We start from the raw sequence: 18,630 nt of genomic DNA, 5'->3' as shown, positions 1-18,630 counted from the left end.
AGACAATGAAGAGCCAAAGCCAGACAAATCATTTGAAGATTAAATTTTATATATATTCAAAAAAAAAATTTATATATAGCAGTTTTCTACTAGAAGTTGCCATGCACAAACTGGGAGAGGGGGAGAAGCAGACACAATTTCTCAAAGCATATTTATGGATCACCAAATTATTATGTTTGATGATAATGCCCTGAATATCTTGAAATTGCACATCATCTTAAAAACTGTTCATGGGTTAAGTATCATTCACAGAAATTGTCTTTTGATGAATAAACAAGAAGTAGTGATATGACCTTTCACCAATGCTATTTGCAAATGCTCTGATATAAGAAGAAAAGTAAGCTAGCTGCAGTAAACCTTCTATGTAATGGATTTTAGTTTAGCAAATCAGGATTTTACTACAATATCCATATGTGAAGTCTTATCTATAATTATGTGAAAGTAAGTTCAATTAAATATTCTGAAGTAAACATATCTTTCTGGAAGGAAGAAACTGCATATGTGGTTTAAGTACTATTAAGGTACTTTAAGAGGAAGTAAATTATAAAATTATTAAAACGTTATATTAATATAAAATAATAAGCAAAGTAATAACATTACTTTATTACCAAAATAAATGGAAATTTTCAAAATCTTTGAATATAGAATGCATAATATAAAAGCCTCTTTAATGCAATTTGTTTCCAATTTTGTTTCCAATTTCCAATTTTTATTTTCACAATAGAGATAGCCCTGCTTTCTTAACTTTAGTCTACCCTGACTAGAAAAACCAGGAGTTTCAATCTAATCCATCTGAAAGATGTCAGTCAGACCTACATCCCATAAAAAGTTCTCATTCCAACATCTGTGACTGAATTCAGAAGAATGGAGATATGTTAGATATTCTGCTTCCTTTTGTGTTATAAGTTACTCATATAAGTAAATGTATTTTAAGGTACATTAATAAATGCACAAGAACCAGTTCAGTGTAGTGGTTAAGGTATCAGGCTAGAAACTGGGAGACCATGAGGTCTAGACTTGCCTTGGGTATGAAACTAGATGGGTGAAAGAGCAGCAACTGTTATGTTATTTAATTGATCAGCTAAAGTAGTATTTTGTCAGATAAGGTTTTCGTCAAATTCACTTTATTTATTTTTGACTCTGCTCCAGTGTATTTCAAATTGCAATAAAGCTGATAGTTTCTTTTAGATTACTGCATATGGATGATCTGTTTTCACATTGATGGAACTTGCTTCAACTTACCCCAAACTTCCTAAGTTCAAACAAGCCATGCATGTTCCTGGAACTTGTTTAGGGAATATGATTTATCTACCAATATTTATTTATTTTCTCTTTTGGGCATATTGAAATGACAATTGAGTCACAACTTTTGTAGAGTCTCTGGAGAGCATACCTAAAGTTCTACTTTATAGTATAAAAAATACCTTGAATATGCTGATTATGTGCTAACAAGGAGGTATCAACTTTTAGTGATCACATAGATTTTCTTTGTGATGCTCTGCCCCTAAACTGTACTTTTAGGACTTCCAGTGTTACTCCCGTTGCCACTGTGACTGAATCCATCTATATTGTAACTGGTTATCTTCTTCTTGCCTTTCTTTTCACCTTTCCCATCATTAGCACCTTCTCTATGGAGCTAGGTTTTCACATAATGTGCCCGAAGTAGGACAATTTGAGCCAGGTCATTTATGCTTTCAGTGAGAACTCTGGGTAGACTTGTTCAATGATGCTTTTTTTTTCTTGTTTATGCACTATATTCTCTTCCAACACCAATGGTGAAAACCATACATTTTCTTCTTATCCAAGCTTTTCAAAAATCCAACTTTTCCTTCCACAGAGTGTCACCATGAATACAATTTCTTGCAATGTTCTGATCTTTATAGATATGTATGTATGTATGTATGTATGTATGTATGTATGTATGTATGTATGTATGTATGTATACAATTTTACAGCTTGGAATATCTTTTCCAAGAACTTTATGGCTGCTCTACCAAGTGCTAGTCTGTGGGATATCTCTTGACTGCTTGTTGTTGTTGTTTTTTGTTGTTGTTGTTTCATTGGGTTTTTTTTACTGATGATGTTTGATCTAAAAGGCAGAAGCTATTCAGTATCATTTCATCCATCATTTCAACATCTTCTTTGCCAATTCTTTGGCTGGTTGTTGTTGTACTGGTTGTTATTAGTTGGTCTTCTTTATATTTAATTTTAGTCCATTTTTTCACAATAGTCCTTGACTTTTATTAATAGAGTTTTAAGCTCTTTTGCATTTTCAGCTATCAGGATATTGTCACCAGCACAGCACAGATATTTGGTGTTTTGTCATTTAATTTTAAAACCATACTCTCTTCCAAATCAGCTTTCTTAATATACGTATATTCAGCATATAGGTTGAACAAATAAGGGAGAATATATAGCATTATCAACTTTATCTTATTATTTTGCCAACCCACAGCCAGTGAATTTTACTGTAGCCATGCATATTTCATCTAATATTTTTAGTTTCCTTGGTGATTATGAGGGAAATTACCTCCACTATGATCCAATACTCAAAAATGCATATTTTTGTCCCTCTAAAAAGAATATTACCTCATCCAGAGATATAGACATACTATGACTTCCATATTATAAAATATATCAGTCCAGCTTGAAATATTTACTATGAAGCATACTTCTCCAGTTCAGTTGTTTGGAAATATGCCTGAATGTCAACTATCAGATTTCCCATATTTCCTCAGTGCTGCAATTTCAACAAACGTAAAGTGTAAAATGAAGCATTTTACCATGAAAAACACAACCTTCACTTTCATAGTAATGAGATTTATGTTCAGAATAACTAAGCAAGACAATTCTCCTAAAAGGAAAGACTACAGGAATCAAGGGCTTTGTAGGCTGGAATGTAGGAGAGAAAGGGGAGGCATGATAAAGGTATTTAAAACCATGAGCAGTATTTGTTAGGTGGATCAAAAGAAGTTCTCAATGTGTTAGAACTGAAAGTCATCCATTGAAACTAAACATAGTGAAATTCAGGAAATGTGGTAGCCTCCCCCCCCCCCAATAGCTACTAATATCAATGGTTGTTTATAGGGGTGCATATTAACCATAAAATATATATATTTAAGTTTAGAATGAACTGTTGTACTTTGGAAATTCTGATGAACAGTTTTCTTTTAGCTGTGGACTAGGGGAAAAACTGTAATATTTTGAATGTTTTGAATTTTGGCTAAAATAACATTTTGGGGTGCTAAGCAAGATTTTACAGATGAGTGGTGCCAGGCTAGAATAATTCAATCCAGATTCAAACTGGAGAGTTTAAATATAGAAATTAAGAGGATATCTTTAAATTATTCAACCATTAATTGATATTATTTTTATCATTGTGCTATTTTTTCCTAGAGTGTATTTATATCTTAATTCTTGTACCTAAGGAGGAATTGCCATGTATACAGTATGTATAGATGTTATACTGTGTCCATGGAACTATTCAATCTACTACTATTCTATCAGCACGTTATTGCGTATTAAATAAGAAGTTGTAATCTTTTGTAGAAAGATGGGATAAAGAACTGAAGCCACAGCCTCACAGATGCATTTAGCTATTATTTTAGTTCAATACCTAATAAAGAGAACTGGATGGACCAAAATATCATTACGGTGATACTTTGTTTTTAGCTGAAGAAATGACAAAATGAAGGAAATTTTGTTGTAATTAAATTTTCAGAGTTTAAACTGCAGAATGAGTTCCAGGCATAGATGAAATTCAGGTTCAAGACTTGGCTTCAGAGAGAAAGAGGGACATGCTGTAATTTATGTGAAATTTACAAAATGTGTTATTTAACCAGATAACATGAAACTTTATAAAATGTAAGGGTGTAATTAATATTCAGAGTTATTTATACAATTTAATCCATTCCAGTAATTACTGTGCTTTGCTTCTAGGTTGTTTATAAAAACAATGATGTAAGACTGGAATTGTCTCGACTGGCCAAACAAGGAGATCCTAAGATGAAGATTCATGGTGTTGTGGCATTTAAGTGTGAAAATGTGGCAACCTTGGATCCAATCACTTTTGAAACACCAGAATCCTTTATTTCTTTGCCTAAATGGAATGCCAAAAAAACAGGCTCAATATCCTTTGACTTTCGCACCACTGAACCCAATGGGCTGATTCTCTTCAGCCATGGCAAACCACGACATCAGAAAGATGCCAAACATCCACAAATGGTTAAAGTTGACTTCTTTGCCATTGAAATGCTTGATGGGCACCTCTACCTGCTTTTAGACATGGGCTCTGGAACAATTAAAATAAAAGCTTTGCAGAAAAAAGTGAATGATGGAGAGTGGTACCATGTTGACTTTCAAAGAGATGGACGATCTGGTAAGTTTTAACCAAAATGTTCATGAACTTTAAATCCTCTATAGTATAAAAAAATTGTTAGAGAAAAAAAATATGTATATTTAGTATTACTGTAGAACAGCAAAGCAACTTATATTTTGAAATATTCAATTAGTCTTCCTGAACAAGTTGGAGAGTTTGAACAGTATTCAGAAGATGATCAAATGATGTGCATTTTGTAAGTATTTTCAGTGTTTAGGAAATGTAATTCGCACATATTGCTCCAATACAAAATAATTATGAAGAATAATATAACACTATAAAAAACAAAACAATATAAAAGACCTTTGAACCATTGGTATCCTTTACATCATACATGAAATGATTTCATTTTTCTTCAGGTACAGAATTGATCCATTAGCAGTTGTACACTATTCATATTTTTTTCAAAAATCTTAAATTTGTTGAGAAGAAATTATCAATGAACAATGGGCACTGAATGAATCATAATACATTAAGGAAATGCATCTATATATAAATAAAACATTATAAAACATCATTGGTGTAATTGTGTATATGATAAAATACAGTTACATTTTGATTTTGATTGCAATTAGTTATACTTTTAAGTTCTTCATATATTTTATGGATTATTCTCTGCTGAGGAAAAGAAAATCAAATCAGAGTTGAATCAGATTTTCATGAGAATAGTTTTCCACAACAAAATATTGCATTGTGACATGTGCACAACTTATTTTGTGGGATTTTCTACTAAAATGCAGCCAGTAAAAATAAAATAGCATGTCCATACTTCTTGGCACATCAGTTTTCTAGGGGAAAAAAGGTAAAAATAAAAATGTATATAGTACAACTGGAGAATCAAAGAGAGAAGCAACCTAGAACTAAGGAGAAATTTCCTGACAGAACAATTAATCAGTGGAACAAACTGCCTCCAGAAGTTGTGAATACTCCAACACTGGAAGTTTTTAAGAAGAGACTGAACAAACATTTGTCTGAAATGGTATAGGCAGTGGTGGGATTCAGCCAGTTTGCCCCGGTTCAGCAGAACTGGTAGTTAATTTTTTGTTGCCCAGGCCAGAATGGACTTCCAGAAGTGGCAACCACACAGAGAACCAGTTGTTCACATATTTAAATCCCACCACTAGGTATAGGGTTTCCTGTCTGAGCAGGGGGTTGGATTAGAAGACCTCCAAAGTCCCTTCCAACTCTATTATTATTATTATTAGAAATGCTAAAATGTGGATATGGTTTGTTTATGGAGTGGCTGTGTAACTTGTCTGATTCCTAGCAACTGGACAAATGCTGTTAATATAAGAAATACATGAATGTGAAAGAGGATTTACCTGCATATTTTATAGGTTTAAAGAAAATATGTTATAAAGTGAATAGGCTTGAATTATGAAACTTTTTGTATGAATATGGAGTTGAAGACAGGTTGCAAAATGCAATCACTGAAATATATATAAGAAAGCAATGTGAATATTTCACTATTGATCAAGGTGTAAGATAAACAATTTCTTGGTTGTTCAATGCATTTAACATTTAGATACATTGGTTTTTTAATGCATTTGTGGACTAATATGTAAGGGATGCTTGTAATATTAGAAATGTGTTGGTTGGGAGTATGGATATATATACATATTAGCTACAGAATTTGAATGAATGAACGAACGAACGATATTTACCATAATGTTTATAGGTTCTGCCTGTGGTAAATGATACATTTTTCACATATCTTGGAGAAATGTTTCCTAAAGAGGAGACATGATAAATATTAAGGTATGATAGAGTTGCAAAACAAATACATGTAAGAAGAGTGAAAGAATTCAGAGGAATGGAAGATCAGGAAAGTTGTGGTTGAATGAAGTTGATGAGATCCTGGAAAAGAGAGTTCAGAAGACATATAGTGAATTGTATTAAAGTAAGTCTTCCTACTTTTTATTTCCTTTTCTACTACATAAAACTGCTTACCTTGGAAGGGAATAGTGTAGTAGCTATGGATGTGTATATGTTTAAACTCTCATGTTCACTGAAAGTTACTTCCAAGGGTTGCTATTTAACTTCCTAAGGAAAGGATACTAGCTTCTTGGGTTATGTTGTTCTACTTTTATTTAGTTTTTTCTGTTTTAGAGTGAAAAGACAAGGCCTATATTATATTTGGGTTTATGGGTGTCTGTGGTTTAATATAACTTCAGGAAGTTTTAGTCATTTTATTAAAAATAGCAAAAGTACAAAAAAATACAGTATTTACAGACTTATGGAATTGCTCACTGCTGATTTTACTGTGCAAAATTTCAGGGGCAAAGAGATTATTTTCTGCTAACATGAAATGCCAGAACGAGAAGCAAGCATCATTGCCTTTATTATGTACTGGGATCTTTGAGGCATTGATGAAGCAAAGGTGAAAATAACAACACGTTTATTGGTTAACACAGAAGCAGCTCTAACAGCCACTTAACTTCTATTTATACGAACCGCCGATAGGCGGCGGCCAATGGAATTAAAGCAGTTATTCCCGCCCAAAACACAAACTTACAATTCTGCAGACAGGCAGTCTGGAGTTTAAATGGACACAGCAGTTACTTATTTATAACTGATTCCAAGTAATTTACATCAATACATAACACCCCTTCCCCTTAGATAGTTCACAATTTCAAGTATTGAACATAGTCCTGCAAATACTTTGGTGGCTTCTGCGACTGTTCCAAATGTCTCGGAACTGCAGGAGGTTCCCAGTCTACCGGCTCCCTTGCCTGGCTGGATGGACCGGGACTCTGAGACCCGTTCACTATGGGTAGACCCGTGTCCTTTTGGCTGGTCTGGCTGAGTAGACCTGCGCCAATGTCCATTGGTGGAACAGTTCTGCTGAGCTGGAAGTCGAGGCCGTCTGCTGGTTTCGCTCAGTGGGTGCAGTCTCTGCACTCAGGGGTGACTCGCTTCCCACTATTACACCGTCCATTCCACTGGGAGTCTCGCCAGTACTTTGAGACTCTGATGCAAGGCTGTTGTCGTGCTGGTCCTGGTTTTGGCTCTCAACCATGTTGTGAGCCAGCGACTAGTTCGCTAGCCTCCGGCACAATTGGTTGATGTGCCGGCATAGCACTCGATCGTCTTCCAGGACCACTTCGTAAGAGAGTGGTCCTGACACCTTACAAACCACAGCTACCACCCATGGTGCCCCTTGACCATAATTTCGTGCCCAAACCTGGTCACCTACTTGCAAGTTCCGAGGGGGCTTTGGCTGTGCTGTGTCTGAGGCAACTCGGTCTGGATGCAGACGGTCCAACTTGGTGGTTAAACACCATCCCCATCTGAGTTCTGCTGGGTTTCTGCCTGTAGAAGTGCAGGGTGTTGTGCATTGGCAAAGTAAAAAGTCTGCCAGCCGATGCTGCCAATCACCGGTCACAATTCTCTTTAACGACTCTTTGGTCGTTCGAACCATGCGTTCCGCTTGGCCATTCGAAGCCAGGTGAAAGAGAGCTGAAGTGGCATGCCTGATCATGTTAGCCCTCAAAAAGGACTGAAATTCCTCAGTGGTAAATTTAGCCTCGTTGTCAGAAACAATTATGTCAGATAACCCGTGTATGACAAAGATTCTGCGCAGTTCCTGGATGGTCCTGGCAGTAGTCATAGTAGGGACAGGTGCGACCTCTAACCACTTAGAGTGACTGTCCATGACAATGAGGAACAGTTGTCCCTGGAATGGTCCCACAAAGTCTATGTGGATTCTGGACCATGCGGTTTGCCTGGTTTCCGAGCGATGTACTGGGGCTTGAGGCATTTCAGGTCTGGATTGCTGGCAAATGTGGCAACTTTGTACTCGGACCTCAATATCCTTATCCAACCCTGGCCATCACAGGTAGTTTCTCACGGGTGCCTTCATCCTGACTATCCCAGGATGTCCCTCATGCAGAGATTCTAAGACCCTAGTCCTCAAGGAGTTTGGAACTATGACCCGACTTCCCCAAAGAATGCAGCCTTTGTGAGCTGACAGATCATCCTTCCTTCTACTGAAACTGTGAAAGCCTGCCACCAGATTAGCTTCTGGCTACCCTCTGAGCATCCAGTTCAAAACGCAACTGAGCGTTTTGTCAGAGGCTGTCTCAGCAGCCATATCCCCAGTGTGAAGGGGAGACTCTGGCAATTCCTGGATTGCCAGGATGCATGCAGCAGGTGCGGGGTCTGGCTCTGAGTTTGGCAGGGGCAGTCTGCTGAGCGCGTCAGTGTGACCCATTTCCCTGCCCGGTTTGTGAATTAGACTGTAACTATAAGTGGCAAGAAAGTTGGACCATCTCAGCATCCATGGAGATAGGATCTGAGGAGTTTATTTGTCTGTCATGAACAGACCAAGTAGTGGCTTATGGTCGGTGAAGATTGTGAATGGGCGACCATAAAGGAAATCATGAAATTTTTTGATGGCCAGCGCCTCTTTATCTATTTGGGTGTAGTTGCGTTCTGCCGGTGATAGTGTCCTTGAATAATAAGCTATGGGAGCTTGCCTCCCATTGGCCATTAAATGGCTCAACATGGCTCCTATTCCATACGGAGATGCATCACATGCAATGCTGATAGGCAGCTTTTCATTAAAATGTGCAAGCACGGAATGTGAAGACAACAGTAATTTGACTGCCTTGAAACTGTTGTCGTGGGCACTCGTCTACTGCCAAGGGGCCTTCTTGTCCAAAAGCCTGTGTAAGGGCTCTGCCAATGCTGCCTTATGAGACAGGAATGCATGGTAGAAAGTGAGTAACCCCAAAAATGCCTGTAGCTCCCCCTTTGACTTTGGTCTAGGAGCCTGCTGAATAGCTTGGAGCTTAGATTCAGCGGGGTGAATGCTTGCAGTATCTATGCGAAAAATGAGGAACTCTGTTGAGTCCACACCTATTTGGCATTTGTCCCTCTTAAGCTTCAGCCGCGCTTCGCAGAAACGCTGAAGGACAGCTTTGAGCCACTCTGCCAATATTTCTACTGACTCCCCAACTATGAGGACATCATCGAAATAAGGGCACACACCTGGGATGTTTTTGGAGCATGCGCTCCATAACACTCTGGAAAAGACCTGGGGCTACACTGGAAAAGACCTGGGGCTACACTGACCCCAAACTACAGGCAACGAACCTTGAATGTTCCCCTGTGGGTTACTATAGTTTGAGTTTCTGCCATGGCATCATCCACGGGCAGTTGCTGGTATGCCTGTGACAAATCCAATTTGGCAAATACGCGACCTCCCTGCAATGATGCCAAGATATGGCTGACTACAGGTACCAGATATGCATGCTGTTGAAGTGCTTTATTTATAGTGCACTTATAATCTGCACATATGCACACCTCACCATTGGATTTAAGTGGTGTAACTATGGGAGTTTCCCACAAACTGCTGTTTACTGGCTGCAACACGCCTTGTTGCACCAGCTTGTCCAGCTCTGCATCGATTTTTGGTTTGAGGGCAAAAGGCACTCTGCGAAGCTTGATCCTGATTGGGGTTATGGTTGGATCAAGGTGAAGGGCAATTGGAGCTCCCTTGTACTTGCCTAAGCTAGGGCTGAAGACATCAGCATATTCCTGGCAAACAGTCGTCAGGTCCGCTGCTTGCATTTTATTTATGCCAGTCACATGGATGCCCAGGGCATCAAACCAGTCTAAACCAATGAGGCTTGTGCGGTGGCCTTCGACTACCACGACGTTGAGGGAACCCTCAAACTCTTTGAACTGTACTGTTAGCATAGCCTCCCCTTTAAATGCTACACGGGAATTTTGAAAATCCGTCTAGATTTGATGGCTTGAGTTTGATCCTTCTGCTGCTGCGACTGCAGATGTAGTTAAACGTTCTTTGAGAAACTATGGACAGGGCTGACCCGGTGTCCCAATTCCATGGGACATGGAATTCCTTGAAGCTTGACTTTAAGCCTAAGCTTTTCTTTAAGGGGGCGATGGGCTCCTGTTCTAAAAATGCTCCTTCTGCTGGAGCAAAATCCAACTCTGTTTTGCCCCAGGGCCCCTGTACCTTTCCTGGGAAATTCTTCTTGTAGAGAGTCCCTGGTGACCTTTACAGACGCTGGCGATATGGCCTTGTTTGCCACATGCTCGGCACACTGCCATATGGAATTTACACTCTGAGCGCCGATGTCTGCCACCACAGCCCACACAGCTAGGAAAGGGCGCTGCCTTATCAAGCGACCGCCGCCCTCTTTCTGGTAGCTTCTGCAGCCGGTCGACCTCATTGTCCCCGTCTGGGTACATCCGCTCTTCCTGCGTCCTCATGGTGGACGGTTGCTGGGCTGGGAATATTCTTGTAGGGCCGTAAGGCTTTGATGGCTCACCTGGCAGCTTCGTCTGCCATTACCTCTTTCAGAGTGTCCTGGAATGTCAAGGTCTCCTTCACAAACAGCTTCTGCTAAAGGTCCCTGTTCCGTAAACTGCATACCAGATGGTCTCTAAGCCTCTCTCCTAGGTCTGTGAAGTTGCAGAGCCTGGACACCTGTCAAAGCACTGCCACAAATTCAGCAGCTGACTCTCCTGGTTGCTGCTGTCTTTGTTCGAACGCATGTCTCCATGCAATGATGGATAGCTTAGGCTCAAAATGCTCCTTGAGCTTTTTTTTTTTGAGCTCAGGGTAGGTGACTGACTCTAGTGTAGCTGGAACTATCAAGTTTTTGGCTATATCGAACATCGCCTGGCCACACATGTAAAGTAGCATTGCAGCCTTTAAGCCATCTTCGCTAACTTGGTTCACTCTTAGATAGTTCTTGACTCGTGAAACGTACGAGCTCCACCTCTCAGGTGCGACACATCGAACTCTGACAGCTTGCCGATCTTGGCCATGGTTAGCTGTTACTGACCTCTCAATGCCTTGTGCTGCTAAGGGCTTCTGTGTTGATCCTAGGAACGGGTCCCTTAGGATGCAGTTGCCTCCAGCATGGCTTGCTGGCAGGCAGAGGGAGGAACGAGGTTCCTACCAGGGCGCTGATGCCTATTCTTACCCCTAGTGACTCTTGGCTCTCTCTTCCTTAGCAGCACATCCCACCTTCGTCGCCACTATTATGTACTGTGATCTTTGAGGCATTGACGAGGCAAAGGTGAAAATAACAACACGTTTATTGGTTAACACAGAAGCAGCTCTAATAGGTGCTTAACTTCTATTTATATGGACCGCCAATAGGCAGTGGCCAATGGAATTAAAGCAGTTATTCCCGCCCAAAACACAAACTTACAATTCTGCCGACAGGCAGTCTGGAGTTTAAACGGACACAGCAGTTACTTATTTATAACTGATTCCAAGTAATTTACATCAATACATAACAGCCTTGCTCAGGTTCTACATAAAAAAAAAAAAACTGCAAAGAAAAGAAAAGAGAAGAACCCAGAAATTTGACACTTTGTGGAATGGCTGGTCCAACAAGCAAGATAAGGCAAAACTGATAAAACATTTGCCAGTTTCATCCCTCTTCCTTTTGTCTGAGCTACTGAAAGTGTCCTTCAAATCCTTCAAGCTAGCATTTCTTTTCTTTTTTTTTCCAATTTTTTTTTATTATTTTCCATCATAAAAAAGACAATCACAAGCATAATAAACACAATAACAAGTAAAAAAACCCCATCCCCCCCCCAGACTTCCCAAACCTAATCCCAGGATAATATTCATATAAAAGTAAACAAATACTAATATCTCTAACTCCACAAAGTATCTTAATCTACAAGAAAGGATAGAAAGAGTAAACAAGCTTAAAAAAATCTAGAAACCTAAATTATATTCTACCACTCTGTGTTTCTTTTGAATATAAACAATCCATCTTCTCCATATTGATAANTTATTGAGACAAAGCTATTATTGGACCAGATATAAAGGATCTGATTTAACTTGACATTGGCCCACAGAATGCCACATTCCAGAAACATTTAGAAAGTTACAAGATTGGGTGTGTGGTCTCTGTGTTATTCTTTTGGGGAAAAATAATAGGCAGCCTTATTATCAGGATCATACTGTAGATGTTAGTATATATAATTTTCCAAAGTGCACCTTATTATTTAAAAGTAATATAAAAAGGGTTTTCTAGCTGTCAGAGAATAAAAGCCCTATATATGAAATCTTAAGGCTGTCTGTTTCATACGTGGAGTCATACTGTGTACTTCCTCTATTAACTCTATTAACAATATTTAGTGCCTGATTTTTAAGTCTTCAGCCTATCTCACCATTGATTGGCTTTCCAGCCGAAGTGCACTATAAGAAGTACATGGAAATGTTAGAATTCATTTTCATCTAACTTCAGTAATTTTGCTTGAATCTGGAGCTACAGGTAATTGGAAAGTTTATCTGAACAAGTTGGGATTAAACCAGATTTGATTATAAGAAACTTAATTTGTTTCAGATGAAACAACAAATTGCAGTTAGTTACAAATGGAAGCATGCTCAGCATCGTATCTTCATTTAAAAGTTGTAAGCTTCTTTGGTGACTGACTGACTATTCTACCATCATAGCAAGGAGAAGGACACTACTCAGCAGCCAAAATAAGCAATCTCTCCCCTTCTTGATTGTGCTGCAGTACGGTGGTGGATAATGGAAATGCTAATGACTGTCAGATGAGCAATGGAAGAGGGACGATTCAGACAAAAGTGGTATCTTAACAGAGCTGATACTGTCCCTATTTCCTTTCATTTCCTCTGCTACTGCCTGGTGTAATGTTGCTGCCAAGCCTCAGTTTTAGAAAGCAAATTTGTTAAAATGAAATTGCTGAGATAATGAATATAATTGAAGAGGCTCATTAACTCATACCTATGGGAAATGTTTGTCTGTTATTACTGCATTGCCAACCTTGCAGGTAAAGCAGAGAGGAGGAAGAGGTGAAAGTGGGAGGCTGGAAATCCCACAAAAGCATTCAGCAAAGCTTTGCTGTCTGTGGCTTTTGCAACATGACAAGATTGCATTAATAATTGTGTTATGAGGCTCCCTGAGCACTTTAATGTTTTGTTAAACTCTTCAGGATGTTGAAAGAAAAAAGACAGAAGCCCTTCAAATGGGTTTCCTTACCCAAGCTGCTATCCAAACATCTGAAAAATGATGATCGTGCTTTAAAATCAGACAAGAAATTCAATATGGTCAAATTCTACTTGTACATGCCAGTGTAAATCAGACTATATAAACAGTTTGTTTTCACTGCTAAGCCTACATTTAACAGCTAAAATGTCATTGAAATTTTGAATTAAAACCTGAATTCTAGTTTAAGTGCTAAAAATTATAGGGTGGAAAGAGGCACATGGCTTTTTTCAGAGTATATAATTAGAGGCTTGGAATAATCACAGTCTCAATCAGAGTAACATTTTTCAAATATCCATTTCATTGTTGGAAGTATTTCTTTCCCTTTCTCTGTCCCCTTATGCCATCTAGGAGGTTTTTTTTATGTCTCTCTATGTGTAAAACTATATGATACTTTCCAACTTATTCAAGTACTTTTCAAATTATTCTTGTTTCATAGAACCCCACGAAGTAGGGGATAGGTGCCCTAACTAGATGTCTGTAAACAATAGAAAACTTAGGTCATGACCAATCATCATAATGACAAAACAAATAAAGCACCAGGTTTCCATTCCTTTGGAGTCAATTCCCTCTGTGCTTTGAAGTCTGTTATGCCTTACAAGTATTTAGCAATAGCAAGCATGTTTAAAATTTTAGACTGTCAAGGTTTTCTTCCAGATATTCTTTCATAGAGGAGCAGTTGCAGAGTTGCCCACATTTTAAAATTGGATTACCTACCATGACATCCCAATGGTTAACACAAATAACACACTAGCAGGTTCTTCCAAATCTCCCCCTGCCCTCATGTTTTTCTTTTCTTTCTGACCAATGCAAAACATCTATGGAAGGTAAATGGCTATTTCAATTTTAGATATGCCTGTTCAGATCAGAGTTCTGCTGAGTTCATTGAAGTTTATTCCTGAGTAAAGGATAGTATGATTGCAATATTCTTAAACAGAATTTAACAGCAGAAACAGAATCAAACAACTGATTGCATCTGCAATTTAGCAGCAATTTCTGAAAACAGCGTATTTATAAAAACCTTTACTTCACCTCCCCTTGTAACTATTGTTTATAATACATAAAACATAATCAGGAAAAACAGCCTATTTCTGCACATAACAGAACTTCACTAGTGATAGCTAGGTTCACTCATGAATATATGCTTTATTTCTAACCAATGCTCAAATAATAAACTCAGTTCAAAGGGATTAGCTATTCCTAAACTGAGAATGGGCGGTAATGGCAAATGTTAATTGACTAACTGACTAACACTAACATATCCCAGTAAGGTATTTAGAAGGCAGAACTTCCTAAATACTAGAACATCCACCTCTTCAGGATGTTGATGTTGATGTTGATGAAGGGGGAGAGATTAACAAAAAGTATATCACCGGGGACGTAATGACCATCTGTTTATTGAGAGACAGGAAATTTGAGGGGATGAATATATAAATGAAAGAGGAAGATAAACTGAAATCACTATAGAAAAAGGCCTCCTATCCCCAGCCTTCTCTGGCATTTCAGAAGCATAATGATATCAAATGTCATTGACAGGATCAGAAGGCCATACTTCCTTCATCTGGGTCCTAACAAACATCATCTCCAAGACCATCTAATGCCATTTCTGTCAAAAGCCAGAAATGTGTTATTAATGGAAGTAGCAGCTTCACCCAAAATATGCTGTAATGTATGTCTTACTACCTTCTTCAACATTTTCAAATTGCCAAAGCAGAAGTTGGAGATAAGGCAGAAATTATCCAGAATAGCCAGATCAGGAGACAACTTCCAAAGTAATTTGAACTACCTTCCCAGAACAGGAACTGCCTGGCCTGTGCAATCAACTCAGGAAAGGATTCTCAATTTCCCTTCACTTCAAAATATTAAATAGGACGCAGGAAGGATAGCTCTTCTATAGCTGGCTCAGTTTGTTTGTTTGTTTATTCATTCATTCATTCATTCATTTGGGTTTTTTATCCTGCTTTTATTACTTTATAAGTAACTCAAGGCAGCAAATACTCCTTCTTCTCTCATGTTCCCCACAACAACCCTATGAAATGAATTGGACTGAGAATGAATGACTGTTACAAAGTCACCCAGCCAGCTTTTGTTTATTAATCAAAATAGCTGTTCGTCTCACTAAAAGTGACTCTGGGAAGCATAAATAATCATTATAAATATTAATGTATGCTATCTTGTTGGTTGAATGAGAGGCATCAGTTGTGCAGCAAATAAATTTATTTATTGTTAATCAAGCCACCTTTGTCCTTAATTGGTTGTTGTTGATGTAGTGATGATGATGATCATCATCATCATCATTGTCATGCTCCACCATTGGAAAAGTGGGCATTAAATATCCAGAGAAAAGTGGGTATTAAATATCCAGAAAAAACTCCCCAGGGAGAAAACCTAAAAAGAGCAATATGAATTTACTGCATCTGTGCTGCAAAAATCTGGATTGTCACTAGATGTAGGAAACAGAGAAAACTGCCATTCAGATTTAGTATGCTTAACTGCAACTGTTTATTGATTTCAGATCTCAGTTTTAGGTTTCAAATCATTTATTGATTTCATTTGCTTGGAATTCTAGAGCTTTTGTAGAATAGAGTTTGCTCTGAGGACACATAAAAACATGGTGATCCTGTGAAATTTGTGATGATTACATATGCAGATGAAATTTTGACAAAAGCCCTAACCTGGTAAAAGAAGTGATACTCTGATACAGGGTTTTTATTTGTTTTGTTTTTTTGTTTTTTGCAATACTAATTAGACGCAGCAGTGGTTTTTGTGAACAGGTAAATGTTTAGATTCAGAATAAGGCAGTTAATTTTGCCAAGATATGATTTATAAAATTGCATGTACCTCTCTCCCTCAAAGCTTTCAAATTATGGTGCTGGAGAAGCCTCTTTAGAGTCTCTTAGACTGCAAGGAGATCAAATCAGTCAATCCTAAAGGAAATCAACCATGACTGTTCTTTGGAAGGACAGTTTCTGAAGCTGAAGCTCAAATACGGTACTTTGCCCACCTAATGAGAAGAGAGGACTCATAGGCAAAGACCCTGGTGTTGGGAAAGGAGAAGGGGATAGCAGAGGATGAAATGGTTAGATAGTGTCATTAACTCAATGAAAGTAAATTTAAGCAAACTCCAGGAAATAGTGGAGAACAGGGTGGGGGGAGCTGCCTTGCTATGGTCCATCGGGTCGCAAAGAGTCAGATATGACTTAGCGACTGAACAACTTTTCCTCAAAGCCTTAGGCATGGCCCCCAAAACACCTGAAGTTGCTTGGAAAATATATTTTAAAAAGTATTTAGATTAAGTATATTGCTTTAATTTTAAAGTAAATATTTTTTTTCTCTTCAGATTCCAACAATTTGTTTGTCTTGGCTTCACCTATTTTTGTAGTGCATCTCCTAATATATCACTCAAAGATCAAATGTAGCCCTAAGCCTTTAAAAAAAGTATGTTTTGATATACAAGCACTTATCCCAGATGAATTACTAGTCCCGGAAAATAATTAATGAGAACTGCATTTTACTGCTGTGCACTTTCACAGAGCTTAAAAGGACCACTAAGAGCTTTTGATTAACCTGTTGTGCTTTCCCTTTTGTCCTTTAGCACGGCACTGCACTTCTTCTTTTTTTACATTTTTTTCTGGCACTCTCAGAATCCATTATTGATCAAACTCTAGGAGAACAAGAATAATATGACCGCCAGTATATCTGCATTCTGCAAAATGTTGTGATATGATCCACTATTAGAGATAGATGCACAAACACACAAACACACACACATACGCACATGCATACACGCACACACCTACATTAAAAGCAGGCAGAAAAAGTCATCACCTTTATGTCTAACTAAGCATAGATTTTAAATTTCAAAGATAACTTTAAATTAGTTTATATTCCATTAAAGAAGCATGGTAAATGTTTCTAAGGCTTAAGCTTCCTCCCATCTAAATGTAGGAACAGAGGGAAGATTATTATTTTACTAATAACAGATCCACAAAGAATAGACAACTAAATTGTTTCCCGGTAACCATCTCGCTGTGATTCTGACATAAGATTGATAAGGCTGTTGAATAATGTATTACTGAGCTGTTACCTTACTTGCAGCTTTGGCCCTTTCACATGCAGCATTTGCTCCAATCAGGCACTGGTGAAATGCTGCCATCTTTTTCCCATAAGGTAAATACTTGGTGCAGTCTCTGTTTCTGCTGACCTTACAGACACTTCCATGCATTTTTCTTGAAAACTATTCAGAAGTGGCCCTTGATTACTTATAGGATGTTTCCCACTATACCTCTGGTATTTCTTGGAGGCCTCCCATCCAAGCACTAGCCAAGCCTAACTCTACTTAGGTTCTCAGTTTAGATAAGATTGGTGAAGTATTGCCCCTGCTACCTAGTTCTTTAAGTAGACGAGCTAAGACTGCAACCTTTTCCATTTTGTGACTGGCAATGCCAGGACTCTTCAGGGCTTCTGGACTCCCTTTTTTTCTGTTCACACTAACTTTTGTTTCTCTCTGCCTCCTTGCCTTCTGGGTTCAAATAAGCCATAACTTTCTCCCTGCTTCTACCCTCTTCCCCATACACAGGCTATATATTTCTATCTGGTTGCAGCTGTTGGGAAAGTATCTGTTGCAAAAGGATGGCATTATGCCATCATCACACATTTGAATGAGAAATAATAAGCAAAAATAGTGATACTTTGATAAATAGCTTTTTTCTTACACCAATTTGTTTGCTTGTTTTTTTCAAAGTGACCAAATAAACACATTTCATCATACAGGTAGTATGATGAACAGACTTACAACTGTTCATTTTGTTGACTGTTCGAAGTTGCAAGATGCTGAAAAAAAGTGACAACAGGTCCTTGCACTTATGACTGTTGCAGCATCCTCACGATCACATGATCACTATCTGGGTGCTTGGCAGCCAGCTTGCATTTATGATGGTTGCAGTGTCCTGGGATCACATAACTGCCATTGTAACCTTCCCAGCCAGCTTCTGTCAAGCAAAGTCATGGAGGAAGCTAGCAGGAAAAGTAGTAAGTTGTGATCATATGATGCCACATTTAACAGCTGCGCTGCTTAACGATGAAGTTTCTAGTCCAGTTATGGTCATAAGTCAAGAACTACTTGCATTTTGAAAACACAGTGGAAGGGATACTAGAAAGTATTGTTTCTCTTCTATGTGAGATATAGATGGGGGGATGTTGACTACTCCAAGAGAAGCTCTAGCTTAAGGCACAAAATTGACT

At 38.4% G+C, this 18,630-nt stretch overlaps 1 protein-coding gene across 18 annotated transcripts in view; it reads left to right on the top strand.

The window, feature by feature from the left end:
• NRXN1 (neurexin 1) overlaps nucleotides 1-18,630 on the top strand; it is an 846,948-nt gene that overhangs the window by 317,892 nt on the left and 510,426 nt on the right. For all 18 annotated transcript variants that reach the window (XM_029283682.1, XM_029283681.1, XM_029283678.1 and 15 more), the window contains one exon: nucleotides 3,940-4,378. In XM_029283682.1, the coding sequence (XP_029139515.1) occupies nucleotides 3,940-4,378 (439 nt within the window). The remainder of the gene's footprint in view (nucleotides 1-3,939; nucleotides 4,379-18,630) is intronic.

The sequence above is a fragment of the Protobothrops mucrosquamatus genome, unplaced genomic scaffold (genome assembly GCF_001527695.2).
Source record: "Protobothrops mucrosquamatus isolate PMUCROS unplaced genomic scaffold, P.Mucros_1.0 scaffold181, whole genome shotgun sequence".
In the NCBI taxonomy this organism is placed as follows: domain Eukaryota; kingdom Metazoa; phylum Chordata; class Lepidosauria; order Squamata; family Viperidae; genus Protobothrops; species Protobothrops mucrosquamatus.
The sequence above is the reverse complement of the archived record's forward strand: the minus strand, read 5'-3'. Positions and strand labels throughout refer to the sequence as shown.